Source organism: Ranitomeya variabilis, chromosome 5 (genome assembly GCF_051348905.1).
Source record: "Ranitomeya variabilis isolate aRanVar5 chromosome 5, aRanVar5.hap1, whole genome shotgun sequence".
NCBI classification, from domain to species: domain Eukaryota; kingdom Metazoa; phylum Chordata; class Amphibia; order Anura; family Dendrobatidae; genus Ranitomeya; species Ranitomeya variabilis.
This window is the reverse complement of record NC_135236.1, coordinates 87,849,355-87,862,004: the sequence shown is the minus strand read 5'-3', so window position 1 is coordinate 87,862,004 and position 12,650 is coordinate 87,849,355. Positions and strand designations below refer to the sequence as shown.

Genomic DNA, 12,650 nt, shown 5'->3' with positions numbered 1-12,650 from the left:
CTATGCACATTTAACACCTAAATATCTGTAATTTTCATTCTGCATTCTATTCAAGTTTGCGTGACATGGATGGCATAAGGATGCAACCCAGATGACACACACATGCACAGGGACACAGATAGCACCGATACTGGTTTCCCAGTACTGTAAATAACAGGACATGTGAAGGAGGCTGTGTATGCCCACAATGCGTTTTTGACGCTGCATGTTTTTGAGGTATCAAAAACTTTGTGTCTTTGGCCACATTCACTTGTTCAGTATTTGGTTAGTATTTTACATCAGTATTTTTAAGCCAAAACCAGGAGTGGAACAATCAGCGAAAAAGTACAATAGAAACACGTTACCACTTCTGGATTTATCACCCACTCCTGGTTTTGGCTTACAAATACTGATGTGAAATACTGAAGGTGTTTATGTGGCCTTACACTCACAGAAGGAGACAGGAGCTGACCCTTTTATTAGCAGCAGGAGTTTGGAGCCATTTCCATGCAATTTTTGTACTGAGATGAAGACAAATTCCCTTATAAAAGAATTTGAAAAGTTTCATAACGCACCACAGTCTTCATCCCAACTCCAACCCATCTCCTCAACCTATTAATAACAACTGGTGTTATCCTCAAAAAGTCCTCTCTTCACCCATCCTCTGTATATAGTGATCGCCCAATATCACTTCTCCCCTTTGCCTCAAAACTACTGGAAAAACATGTCCATTTCGAACTGTCCTCCCACCCCTCTTCCTGCTCCCTCTTCAACCGCTTACAATCTGGCTTCCAGCTGCACCACTCCACTGAAACTGCCCTAACTAAACTCACCAATGACCTGCTGACTGCCAAATCCAAGTGACACTACTCTGTCCTTGTTGGCCTAATGCATATTGATCTGTATGTATTGCAACAACTATTGTTTGTTTAATATGATGTGATTTTTATGTCTGCATGCATATTGTTCATCTGTTAACAAAGTTTAAAAAAAAAAAAAGGAGTCCTCATGTACAGACAGGATGCTCCTCCTCCTCCTTCCCTGTGAGCACACTTCTTGTGTGTGGAATTGAAACTAAAAGTCACAGCATATCTCTCTCTCAGAAACCAGATTGATCCTGTTCTCATGTTGTATGCTGAATGTTCTTAGTTCTTAATAAATTAACATTCTCTGTTGCTCGTTGTGGACATCACGCTGATTAACCCGCTGCTAACAGGTTATGGGCCAGAAGTCAAGGCAATCCCAAACCTCCAGAGCACAGAGATAGAAAGACAACAGCAAACTGAGAAAAAGTAAAATGGCCACCAGCAGCAACTCAACAAAGTTTACAGTGCCAAGCCTGAATAACCAGAACTACCAATCCTGGAAATTCAAGGTGAAGATGCTGCTGATAAGAGAAGGTACGTGGAGATACACTCAGGACCCTAAGCCTGACCCAGTACCACAGGAATAGCTAGAAATGGATCAGAAAGCACAGAGCACCATATCACTCAGTATAGAGGATGATCAGATTGTGCATGTGTGCAAGTGTGAATCTGCAAAGGAAATGTTGGAGCAGCTGCAGAAAGTACATGAGAGAATAAATTTAAGTAATAAACTCTATCTAATGAGAAAGCTGTACCAGTCTAAGCTGCACAATGACCAGGACATGCAGGACTACATTAGAAATACTCTAGAGACCGTAGAGCGCCTGCCGGGCATTGGGGAAGATATGAAGGACTTCCATGTAGCAGCACTATTACTTAGTGGTCTCCCAGAAAGCTATGATATGCTTGTAAGAGCATTAGATGCACGCCCAGATGATGAGCTTACATTGGAGTACGTCAGAGGAAAGCTTGTAGATGAATATAAGAGAAAAGCTGAAAATGTGAGCAGCAAGATAAGTAACAAGGAAACTGCTTTACAAACACATGATGTGCCCACCAGCAGAATCCACCCTAAAGAGACACGTGAATGTTTTGTATGCAAGAAGCCAGGTCATTTAAAGGCTGAATGCAGAGTCTGGAAAGCTAAAATTAATCAGCTGAAAAAGCAAAACAGTCAACAGAGAGTTAAGAGTGCTGTATCTGAAAGCAATGATTCAGTGAATACTGAAGCTGCATTCACATCAGTCAATGCATTTAAGTCAAAGCATGCATGGTGTATAGATTCTGGTGCAACCAGTCACATGACCAATGACAGAGACTTCTTTACTAAACTTAACCAAAGTAAGTCAGAGAAAGTGATAATGGCGAACGGTCAGTGCATGAACTCAGATGGCATAGGAGACGATTATATTGATTGTAACATCTCTGCAACACAAAGTAGAAGGATTCATGTAAAAGATGTACTATATGTGCCTAGTCTTGAAAGTAATCTGTTATCTGTGAAAAAGCTCACAAAACAGGGTAATGAAGTTACATTTAAGGAAGATAGCTGCATCATCTCAAAAGAGGGTCACACATTAGCAAAAGGAAAAATCAGAGATGAACTGTATCAGTTGAAATGTAAAGAGTGTGTATGCACAGCTAAGCAAGAACTGCACAAGAACTGTATTCATGTATGGCACAGGCGGCTTGCGCATAGAGACCCAGAAGCAATAAGAAAGTTATTTCAAGAACAATTAGCTGACGATATTACAATTGATTCATGTAATCAGACAATGAAGTGTTCCAGCTGTATTAAAGGGAAAATGTCCAGAAAGGCCTTTCCTAAGCAAAGTACTACAAGAACAGAACAACCATTAGATTTAGTACACACGGATATTTGTGGTCCAATGCGTACTCAGACACCTGGAAAGAAGAGATATTTTCTTACATTTATTGATGACAATTCAAGATATACAGTTGTCTATTTACTTCACAGCAAAAATGAAGTTCCAGAGAAACTTGGAATATACAGTTAGGTCCATATATATTTGGACAGAGACAACCTTTTTCTAATTTTGGTTATAGACATTACCACAATGAATTTTAAACAAAACAATTCAGATGCAGTTGAAGTTCAGACTTTCAGCTTTCATTTGAGGGTATCCACATTAAAATTAGATGAAGGGTTTAGGAGCTTCCGCTCCTTAACATGTGCCACCCTGTTTTTAAAGGGACCAAAAGTAATTGGACAATTGACTCCAAGGCTATTTCATGGACAGGTGTGGGCAATCCCTTCATTATGTCAGTCTGAATTAAGCAGATAAAAGGCCTGGAGTTGATTTGAGGTGTGGTGCTTGCATTTGGAAGGTTTTACTGTGAAGTAAACATGCGGTCAAAGGAGCTCTCCATGCAGGTGAAACAAGCCATCCTTAAGCTGCGAAAACAGAAAAAACCCATCTGAAAAATTGCAACAATATTAGGAGTGGCAAAATCTACAGTTTGGTACATCCTGAGAAAGAAAGAAAGCACTGGTGAACTCATCAATGCAAAAAGAACTGGGCGCCCACGGAAGACAACAGTGGTGGATGATCGCAGACTAATCTCCATGGTGAAGAGAAACCCCTTCACAACAGCCAACCAAGTGAACAACACTCTCCAGGAGGTCGGCGTATCAATATCCAAATCTACCATAAAGAGAAGACTGCATGACAGTAAATACAGAGGGTTCACTGCACGGTGCAGCCACTCATAAGCATCAAGAATAAAAAGGCTATACAGGACTTTGCTAAAAAACATCTAAAAAAGCCAGCACAGTTCTGGAAGAACATTCTTTGGACAGATGAAACCAAAGTCAACCTCTACCAGAATGATGGAAAGAGAAAAGTATGGCGAAGGCGTGGTACAGCTCATGATCCAAAGCATACCACATCATCTGTAAAACACTGCGGAGGCAGTGTGATGGCTTGGGCATGCATGGCTGCCAGTGGCACTGGGTCACTAGTGTTTATTGATTATGTGACACAGGACAGAAGCAGCCGAATGAATTCTGAGGTATTCAGAGCCATACTGTGTGCTCAGATCCAGCCAAATGCAGCCAAACTGGTTGGTTGTCGTTTCATACTACAGATGGACAATGACCCAAAACATAAAGCCAAAGCAACCCAGGAGTTTATTAAAGCAAAGAAGTGGAATATTCTTGAATGGCCAAGTCAGTCACCTGATCTGAACCCAATTGAGCAGCATTTCACTTGTTATAGACTAAACTTCAGACAGAAAGGTCCATAAACAAACAGCAACTGAAAACCACTGCAGTGAAGGCCTGGCAGAGCATCAAAAAAGAGGAAACACAGCGTCTGGTGATGTCCATGAGTTCAAGACTTCAGGCAGTCATTGCCAACAAAGGATTTTCAACCAAGTACTAGAAATGAACATTTTATTTACAATTATTTAATCTGTCCAATTACTTTTGGTCCCTTTAAAAACAGGGTGGCACATATTAAGGAGCTGAAACTCCTAAACCCTTCATCCAATTTTAATGTGGATACCCTCAAATGAAAGCTGAAAGTCTGAACTTCAACTGCATCTGAATTTTTTTGTTTAAAATTAATTGTGGTAATGTCTAGAACCAAAATTAGAATAATGTTGTCTCTGTCCAAATATATATGGACCTAACTGTATCTAGCTGAAGTACACAACAAGTTTGGAAGAATGCCAAAAATTTTACGTGCAGATAATGGAACTGAGTATACAAGTAATGAAACAGAGCATTTTAAAGAAATGCATTTCATATTTGAAACTACTGTACCATACAACCCTGAGCAAAATGGTATAGCAGAAAGAAGGAACCGAACACTCTGTGAAAGCGCAAGGAGTATGTTATTTGATGCAAATTTGCCTACAGTATATTGGGGCGAAGCTATTATGATGGCTTGTTATCTTCAGAACAAACTACCAAGTAAAGCGACAGAGAAAACTCCATTTGAGCAATGGAATGGTACAAAACCAAAACTACAACACATAAGGATTTTCGGAAGTAAAGCATTTGCACATGTTCCCAAAGAAAAACGAACCAAGTGGGAATCTCATGCCAAGGAAGGCATCCTGGTAGGCTACAGTGAAACCCAGAAAGGATATAGAATTCTACACCCAGAGACCAACAAGGTCACAATAAGTAAAGATGTAGTGTTTGATGAAATCTTCGTGTCACCCAAGTTTTATGACATTATGCCAGTAGTCCAGATGAAGCAACAAGAACAATCTCAGTCACAATTACAAGACAATGAAGAAAAGAATGTAGAAGTCTGGCTGGACTCTTCAACCACTGAAGAAACAACAAAAGGCCTAAGTGAACCTGAAATTAAACGGTCGTCAAGATCAAACAAAGGAATACCAGCTAAACGTTTATCCTACGTTGTAAAGACACTACCTGAGTCAGAGCCACAGTCATGGGCGGAAATGCAGAAACTACCCGCCCATGAAAGAACAAAGTGGATCATTGCCACGACCTAGGTTCCAAGAATTGAGAACCACTATGGGACTGACAGAATAAGTAGTTGTTGAGTGGGGGTGTTGGCCTAATGCATATTGATCTGTATGTATTGCAACAACTATTGTTTGTTTAATATGATGTGATTTTTATGTCTGCATGCATATTGTTCATCTGTTAACAAAGTTTAAAAAAAAAAAAAAAGGAGTCCTCATGTACAGACAGGATGCTCCTCCTCCTCCTTCCCTGTGAGCACACTTCTTGTGTGTGGAATTGAAACTAAAAGTCACAGCATATATCTCTCTCAGAAACCAGATTGATCCTGTTCTCATGTTGTATGCTAAATGTTCTTAGTTCTTGATAAATGAACATTCTCTGTTGCTCGTTGTGGACATCACTCTGATTAACCCACTGCTAACAGTCCTCCTTCTCCTGGACCTGTCCTCTGCCTTTGACACAGTGGACCACTCCCTATTACTACAGACACTTTCATCTCTTGGCATCACAGACTTGGCCCTATCTTGGATTGCATCATACCTAACAGACCGGACATTCAGTGTCTCCCACTCACACACACCCTCCTCATCTCGCCCCCTATCTGTCAGAGTCCCGCAAGGATCAGTTTTAGGGCACCTGCTCTTCTCCATTTACACCTTCGGAATGGGACGGCTGATAGAATCTGTTGGCTTGCAGTACCACCTCTATGCTGATGACACACAGACGTACCTCTCTGGACTAGGTACCACCTCCCTACTAACCAAAATCCCACAATGTCTGTCCGCTATTTCATCCTTCTTCTCTACTAGATTTCTAAAACTTAACATGGACAAAACAGAAATCATCATCTTTCCCCCATCTCACTCGACTCTCCCAAGAAACCTATTCATTAAAGTAAATTGCTGCTCACTCTCTCCAGTCCCACAAGCCCGCTGCCTCCGGGTAATCCTTGACTTTGATCTCTCCTTCAAACCACATATCCAAGTCCTTTCCACCTCCTGCCGACTTCAAGTCAAAAACATCTCCCAGATCCGCACATTCCTCAACCTAGAATCTGCAAAAACTCTAGTGCATGCCCTCATCATCTCCCGTCTTAACTACTGCAACCTCCTGCTGTGTGGTCTCCCCTCTAACACTCTTGCGCCCCTCCAATCTATCTTAAACTCTGCTGCCCAACTAATCCACCTATCCTCCCGCTATTCCCCGGCCTCTCCCCTCTGTCAATCCCTTCACTGGCTCCCCATTGCCCAGAGACTCCCGTTCAAAACCCTAACCATGACATACAAAGCCATCCACAACCTGTCTCCTCCATACATCTGTGACCTCGTCTCTCGATACTTACCTGCACGCAACCTCCGATCCTCACAAGATCTCCTTCTCGACTCCCCTCTTATCTCTTCTTCGCACAATCGCATACAAGATTTCTCCCGTGCATCCCCCCTCCTCTGGAACTCTGTACCCCAACATATCAGACTCTCGCCTACTATGGAAACCTTCAAAAGGAAACTGAAGACCTACCTCTTCCGACAAGCCTACAACCTGCAGTAACCACCGATCAACCAAACCGCTGCACAACCAGCTCTATCCTCGCCTACTGTATTCTCACACATCCCTTGTAGATTGTGAGCCATCGCGGGCAGGGTCCTCTCTCCTCCTGTACCAGTCGTGACTTGTATTGATTAAGATTATTGTACTTGTTTTTTATTATGTATACCCCTCATCCCATGTAAAGCGCCATGGAATAAATGGCGCTACAATAATAAATAATAACTTTCCACACTGGACACAATTATTGGGGGGAAAAAAACAAAAGTTTAGTTACTCTTTAAAAATCTCAAACTAAGCATTATTAACCTTTTTAAATGCCTCTGTTGCTGTAAGCAATCCCTGTCCTTAACAGCGAGGTTGACGTAGAGGACAGAAGAGCCCTAAGGCCAGTAATTGGCTACAACACGCACATGTTGTAAATGTGATGTCACTGCTGCAGATCTCAGTGGAGAGGCGACACTGGAGCAGCAGGGGCAATTCTCTTCCATCTTCTGCTTACTGGGAGTAATTGGTGTAGGACCCTCAAAGATCTAATATTAAATGGAATCAGTCAGTAGGATCAATCCTAAGCCGGCTACATGAGCATGTCAGTCATAGGAAGCTGAATTACATGATACCTTGATATCTGCGATCTGATGTCTTGTTCCAGAAAAATACATGTTTTTCTTATGTGTAAATGAGCTGTTAAGATCTATGAGCCGGACATAGATCTTCCACAGAATCTGCCTCCACAGCTTATTTTAAATTAAAGGAGGTGATATCAGTGTAGCTGATGTAGCTCAGGAGAGCAGACTGTCAGTCATTACATGTCTCACACCGGTAACTCCCCCTTTCATTTAAAATAAGCTATAGATTCTCAGGGAGATCTATGTCTGGTCCATAGATCTTAACAAATAATTTACATATTAAAAACAAAATGAGGATTTCTCAGGAATAAGACATCGGGTTGCAGATATTAAGATACAATTTTTTTTCAGCTTCCTATGACCTACAAGCTCATACTTAGGAGGATTAATCCTACTTACAGACCCTCTTTTAATGGGGCTGTCTTCAGCATGGAATTTTTTTTTAGGCAAACACTGCAACTTGCCGGGACTATAAAGCTGTTTAATAAGCACATCATTAGCATTTTGCTCATGTGATTGAATTATGCAATTTGCATAGTTACAGTCATGTGCCAACTTCAGTCTCAGTCGAACCTCTCAATAGGACATTGAACGTAGAAGCTGTGCTTGTCGAAAGTTTCCTTTCATAAGCTATTATAAGGTCAGGCCAACGAGATCTTAAAAAAAAGTATAGAAGCCTGTTTCTTGTCCATGTCTCAGTGTGTCTCCGTACTATTAATTAATGCTGTGCTGCATTGTAATACAGGATCTGGGTTTGATGGGCCGACCTTGGTACGCGGGTGAGATGGAGCGGAGAGAGGCAGAGAGAGCACTTCGCAGAATTAAAAAGGTACAGATTACTGGCTAAGGGCTTACAGAGAGATTATTGTAAGCAAGCTGTGAGATGACGACTATTAGCCCCGGCTCGTCCTTTGTATCGCCACCTTTCTCCATACATGGCTTCCCGTTTCACAATTACCTGGAGCATATATGACATTGTAATATTTAGGGTTATTTCAACCCATAAGATATTGTGACTCCATAACTACTGCACTGACCTACCTGTAGCAAGGTACTGTATGTTTGTTATTGCCTCTGCCCATGTTTCCTTAAAGGGTATTCAGTTTTAATAAAAAATGCTATTTTATTGCATGTAAAGGGGAGAAACTGAAATGTACTAATATACTTGTAGTCTAAGGCTGAACTTTTTTCCTTGCAGAGAGGGCCAATCCGGCGTAAGGAGACTTATAAGCCATGCAATACTCCTCTGGGAATTTAAATACGCAAATAGCCTCTTAAGAAGGAAGAGGACTAGTGTTGAGCGATACCTTCCGATATTCGAAAGTATCGGTATCGGATTGGATCGGCCGATACCGGCAAAATATCGGATCTCGCCGATACCGATACCCGATACCAATACAAGTCAATGGGACACAAATATCGCAAGGTATCCTGGATGGTTCCCAGGGTCCGAAGGAGAGGAAACTCTCCTTCAGGCACTGGGATCCATATTCATGTAAAAAATAAAGAATAAAAATAAAAAAATATGGATATACTCACCCCTCCGGTGGACCCTGGACCTTAGCGATGTAACCGGCAGCCTCCGTTCCTAAGAATGCAGAGTGAAGGACCTTCGATGACGTCGCGGCTTGTGATTGGTCATGTGACCGCTCACGCGACCAATCACAAGCTGCGACGTCATCGCAGGTCCTACACTCACTGCATTCTTAGGAACGGAGGCTCCCGGTTACACCGCTAAGGTCCAGGGTCCGCCGGAGGGGTGAGTATATCCATATTTTTTATTTTTATTCTTTATTGTTTTACATGAATATGGATCCCAGGGCCTGAAGGAGAGTCTCCTCTCCTCCAGACCCTGGGAACCATACACTGGGAACTTCCGATTCCAATTTCCGATATCACAAAAATATCGGAACTCGGTATCGGAATTCCGATACAGCAAATATCGGCCGATACCCGATACTTGCGGTATCGGAATGCTCAACACTAAAGAGGACTTAATCTTTGGCACCACCTATTGCATATTAATCCTCTCACCTAGCCATATACCCTGCAACACGTCTGCAAATGGAGTTTCTGGTTTGGCTTTTTATCCTAAGTAATGCGGCAAAGCTTGTGAAAGGGTCGATATTGAATTTTAGGATTGCTACATCATATAGGTGTTGGCAGAGATCAATTCCTCTTCCTTCTGAAGAGGATGTTTGCATAGTATACTTGAATTCAGAAACCTTCCATTGTATCTGGATATTTCAGCCCCGGTTGTGGTAGCTTCACTTCCAGCTTTGTATCTACACAGGAAAGTCTCGGTCAGCACGTGGCCAGATCTGTGTGTGACGGGATTGACTGGCTGATGGTTCATTTCAATTGCTAAGCCAGACCCCTTCATAGAAATCACTAGTCACATGCCAATACAGAAAACTCTCTCCTCAATCAAAATGCGGTCAGAAGTGGAGGTGTTAAGATGGTGAACAGGTGTTGATATCTTTACATTGGACCAGCTTTCTTAAAGAGGTTGGCCACTTTATTTTTTTGTATTAGGGACATGATTTTGTGACATTTACCAATATATCATTAGTACCGGTTCTCCTCCTGTAAAACACGGCTTTCTCAGGTGAAATGTTTTTCAATTGGAAGAGACTGGTCACATGCTCCTTCACTAGCGGCCATTTTGAAAACAGGAAAGCAGTACAGTTTGAGGAAGTCTGTACTACAAATGCAGGAGGAGAACCTGTAGCACTTAAATATTACTAAGTGCCACAAAATCATGATCCAACACATCTGCTAAAAAAAACTCCAAAAACATGGACAACCCTTTTACCCCTTCACGACATCCGGCGTACTTGTACGGTACAAGTCAGAAGAGGCTGTATGGGACAAGCTCACGGGAAATGGCTGAGTGTTACAGCCAAAACAATCATGAGTGGCGATGTCAGATAAAACTAGAAAGGGGGTGCGTCATTCTAAGTACCCATCGACGCTCCCGTGACATTGCTATGATAGACGGAGGTCTGTTGGAGACCCCCGTGCTTGTCAATACAGAGCTCCCTTGAAACCCAGCCTGTGGCCGAACTGCAAAGGAAACCACGATTGTTACTATATGCAGCAATGCTGTGGCATCGCTGCATATAGCACAAGCGATCAGAGGATCGCAGCTTCAAATCTAAGGGGACTAACAAGAAAAAGTAAAAAAAATGTTTAAAAATATATGAGAAAAAAATATCAAATCACCACCCTTTTTCTCCATTAAAAATATGCATATGTGGTATCGCCTCTTTCAGGACAGTCCTATCTATGTAAAAAATAATTAACTTGATAGGTAAACACCATTAACAAAAAAAAAAAAAAGCCAAATTGATTTTTTTGGCGTCTCTGCAATTCAATAAACAATACTGCAACAAGTGATCAAAACTTCATATCTATCCCAAAATGGTATCAATAAAAATGTTGTCTTACCCTGCAAAAAATAAGCCATCCTACAGCTCCATTGATCGAAAAATTAGAAAATGACAACACAACTCCCAAACCTTTTTCTTTACAAACTTCTGATTTTTTTAATTCCCCACTAAAATAATAATAAAAAAACTGAACTTATTTTGTATCGCCGTAATCATGCTTATGAGGGAAATCATATTGCGATGTAATTTTTGTCACAAAATGTACACCATAAAAATAATTCCCAAAAAACTGTCAGAATTGTGTTTTTTTTCACAATTTCACCGCACTTGGAATTTTTTTTCCCATTTTCCAGTACATTGTGTGGTAAAATGAATGGTGTCATTCAAAAGTACAACTTGTCCCATAAAAAACAAGCTCTCATATACAGTGGCAAGTAAAAGTTTGGGCACCCCTGGTCAAAATCACTGTTATTGTGAACAATTAAGCAAGTTGAAGCTTAAATGATCTCTTAAAGGGAACCTGTCCCCCCCCCCCCAGGGGTTGTTGTGCATTCTAACAAGGTGGCTCTTTTAGTTCTGGGTGCTGTAACTGCAGAAATAATCCGTTTTGTAATTTGTCCCAAACACCTTTCTTCAGTCCTGGAGGCAGGCCTTTCCCCCCTGCTGCAGACGCCACACAGACGTCACTCAAATCTTCTTGGCGCCGGGCGCCGCCTCCTCACCACTGTTTTGAAATCAGCCGACGCCTGCGCTCTTTTCTCCTGCCTTGAGCAGGCGCAGTGAGCACTGCCCGTCTGTCCTCATATGCAGTCTAGTTGACTGCGCCTGTGCGGCCACCTTGCTTGTGAATCCTAGCCCCGCAGTGTCTTCTGATTTATTCTCACTGCGGGGCTGGGAATCACAGGCAGGGCGGCCGCACAGGCGCAGTCAGCTAGGCTGCATATGAGGACTGAGGACGGGCAGCCAGTGGCGGACACTGACAGCTTTGGGCCCCTGTGCAAGAAATGTGTCTGGGCCTCCCTCCCTGCCCAGCATCATACCTCACAACTTTTGAAGATGGGAAAGAGGGACAAAGTTGCGCACTGCGGCAAATTTTAGGCCACGCCTCTGGCCACACCCATTCATAACTAGTCACACCCATATCCACGTCCCAACCACACCCATTTAGCGGCTGTGCTGAGTGCGGGCGGCTGTGCTGAGTGCGGGCGGCTGTGCTGAGTGCGGGCGGCTGTGCTGAGTGCGGGCGGCTGTGCTGAGTGCGGGCGGCTGTGCTGAGTGCGGGCGGCTGTGCTGAGTGCGGGCGGCTGTGGTGAGTGCGGGCGGCTGTGCGTGGCTGTGGTGAGTGCGGGCGGCTGTGCGTGGCTGTGGTGAGTGCGGGCGGCTGTGCGTGGCTGTGGTGAGTGCGGGCGGCTGTGCGTGGCTTTGGTGAGTGCGGGCGGCTGTGCGTGGCTGTGGTGAGTGCAGGCGGCTGTGCGTGGCTGTGGTGAGTGCGGGCGACTGTGCGTGGCTGTGCTGGGCGCCGAGTGCTGGGGGCCTGAGCAGGCGGGGACACCGGCGCGCTGTGGGGGTCAGGTGCCGGAGTCACCGCTAGCTCAGGCCCCCGGCACTTGCTATATTCACCTGTCCTGGCGTTCCATCGATGCGCGCTGCTCCATCCTCCACATCCTCTGGCTGTGACTGTTCAGTCAGAGGGCGGCGCGCATTAAGCGCATCATCGTGCCCTCTGAACTGAACGTTACAGGCAGAGGATGGAGCAAAGCGCATCGATGGAACG

At 43.4% G+C, this 12,650-nt stretch overlaps 1 protein-coding gene across 3 annotated transcripts in view; it reads left to right on the top strand.

The window, feature by feature from the left end:
• The window catches only part of SH2D6 (SH2 domain containing 6), a 139,325-nt gene that overhangs the window by 90,506 nt on the left and 36,169 nt on the right, over window positions 1–12,650 (top strand). For all 3 annotated transcript variants that reach the window (XM_077262867.1, XM_077262866.1, XM_077262865.1), the window contains one exon: window positions 8,230–8,313. In XM_077262867.1, coding sequence (XP_077118982.1) covers window positions 8,230–8,313 — 84 coding nt within the window. The remainder of the gene's footprint in view (window positions 1–8,229; window positions 8,314–12,650) is intronic.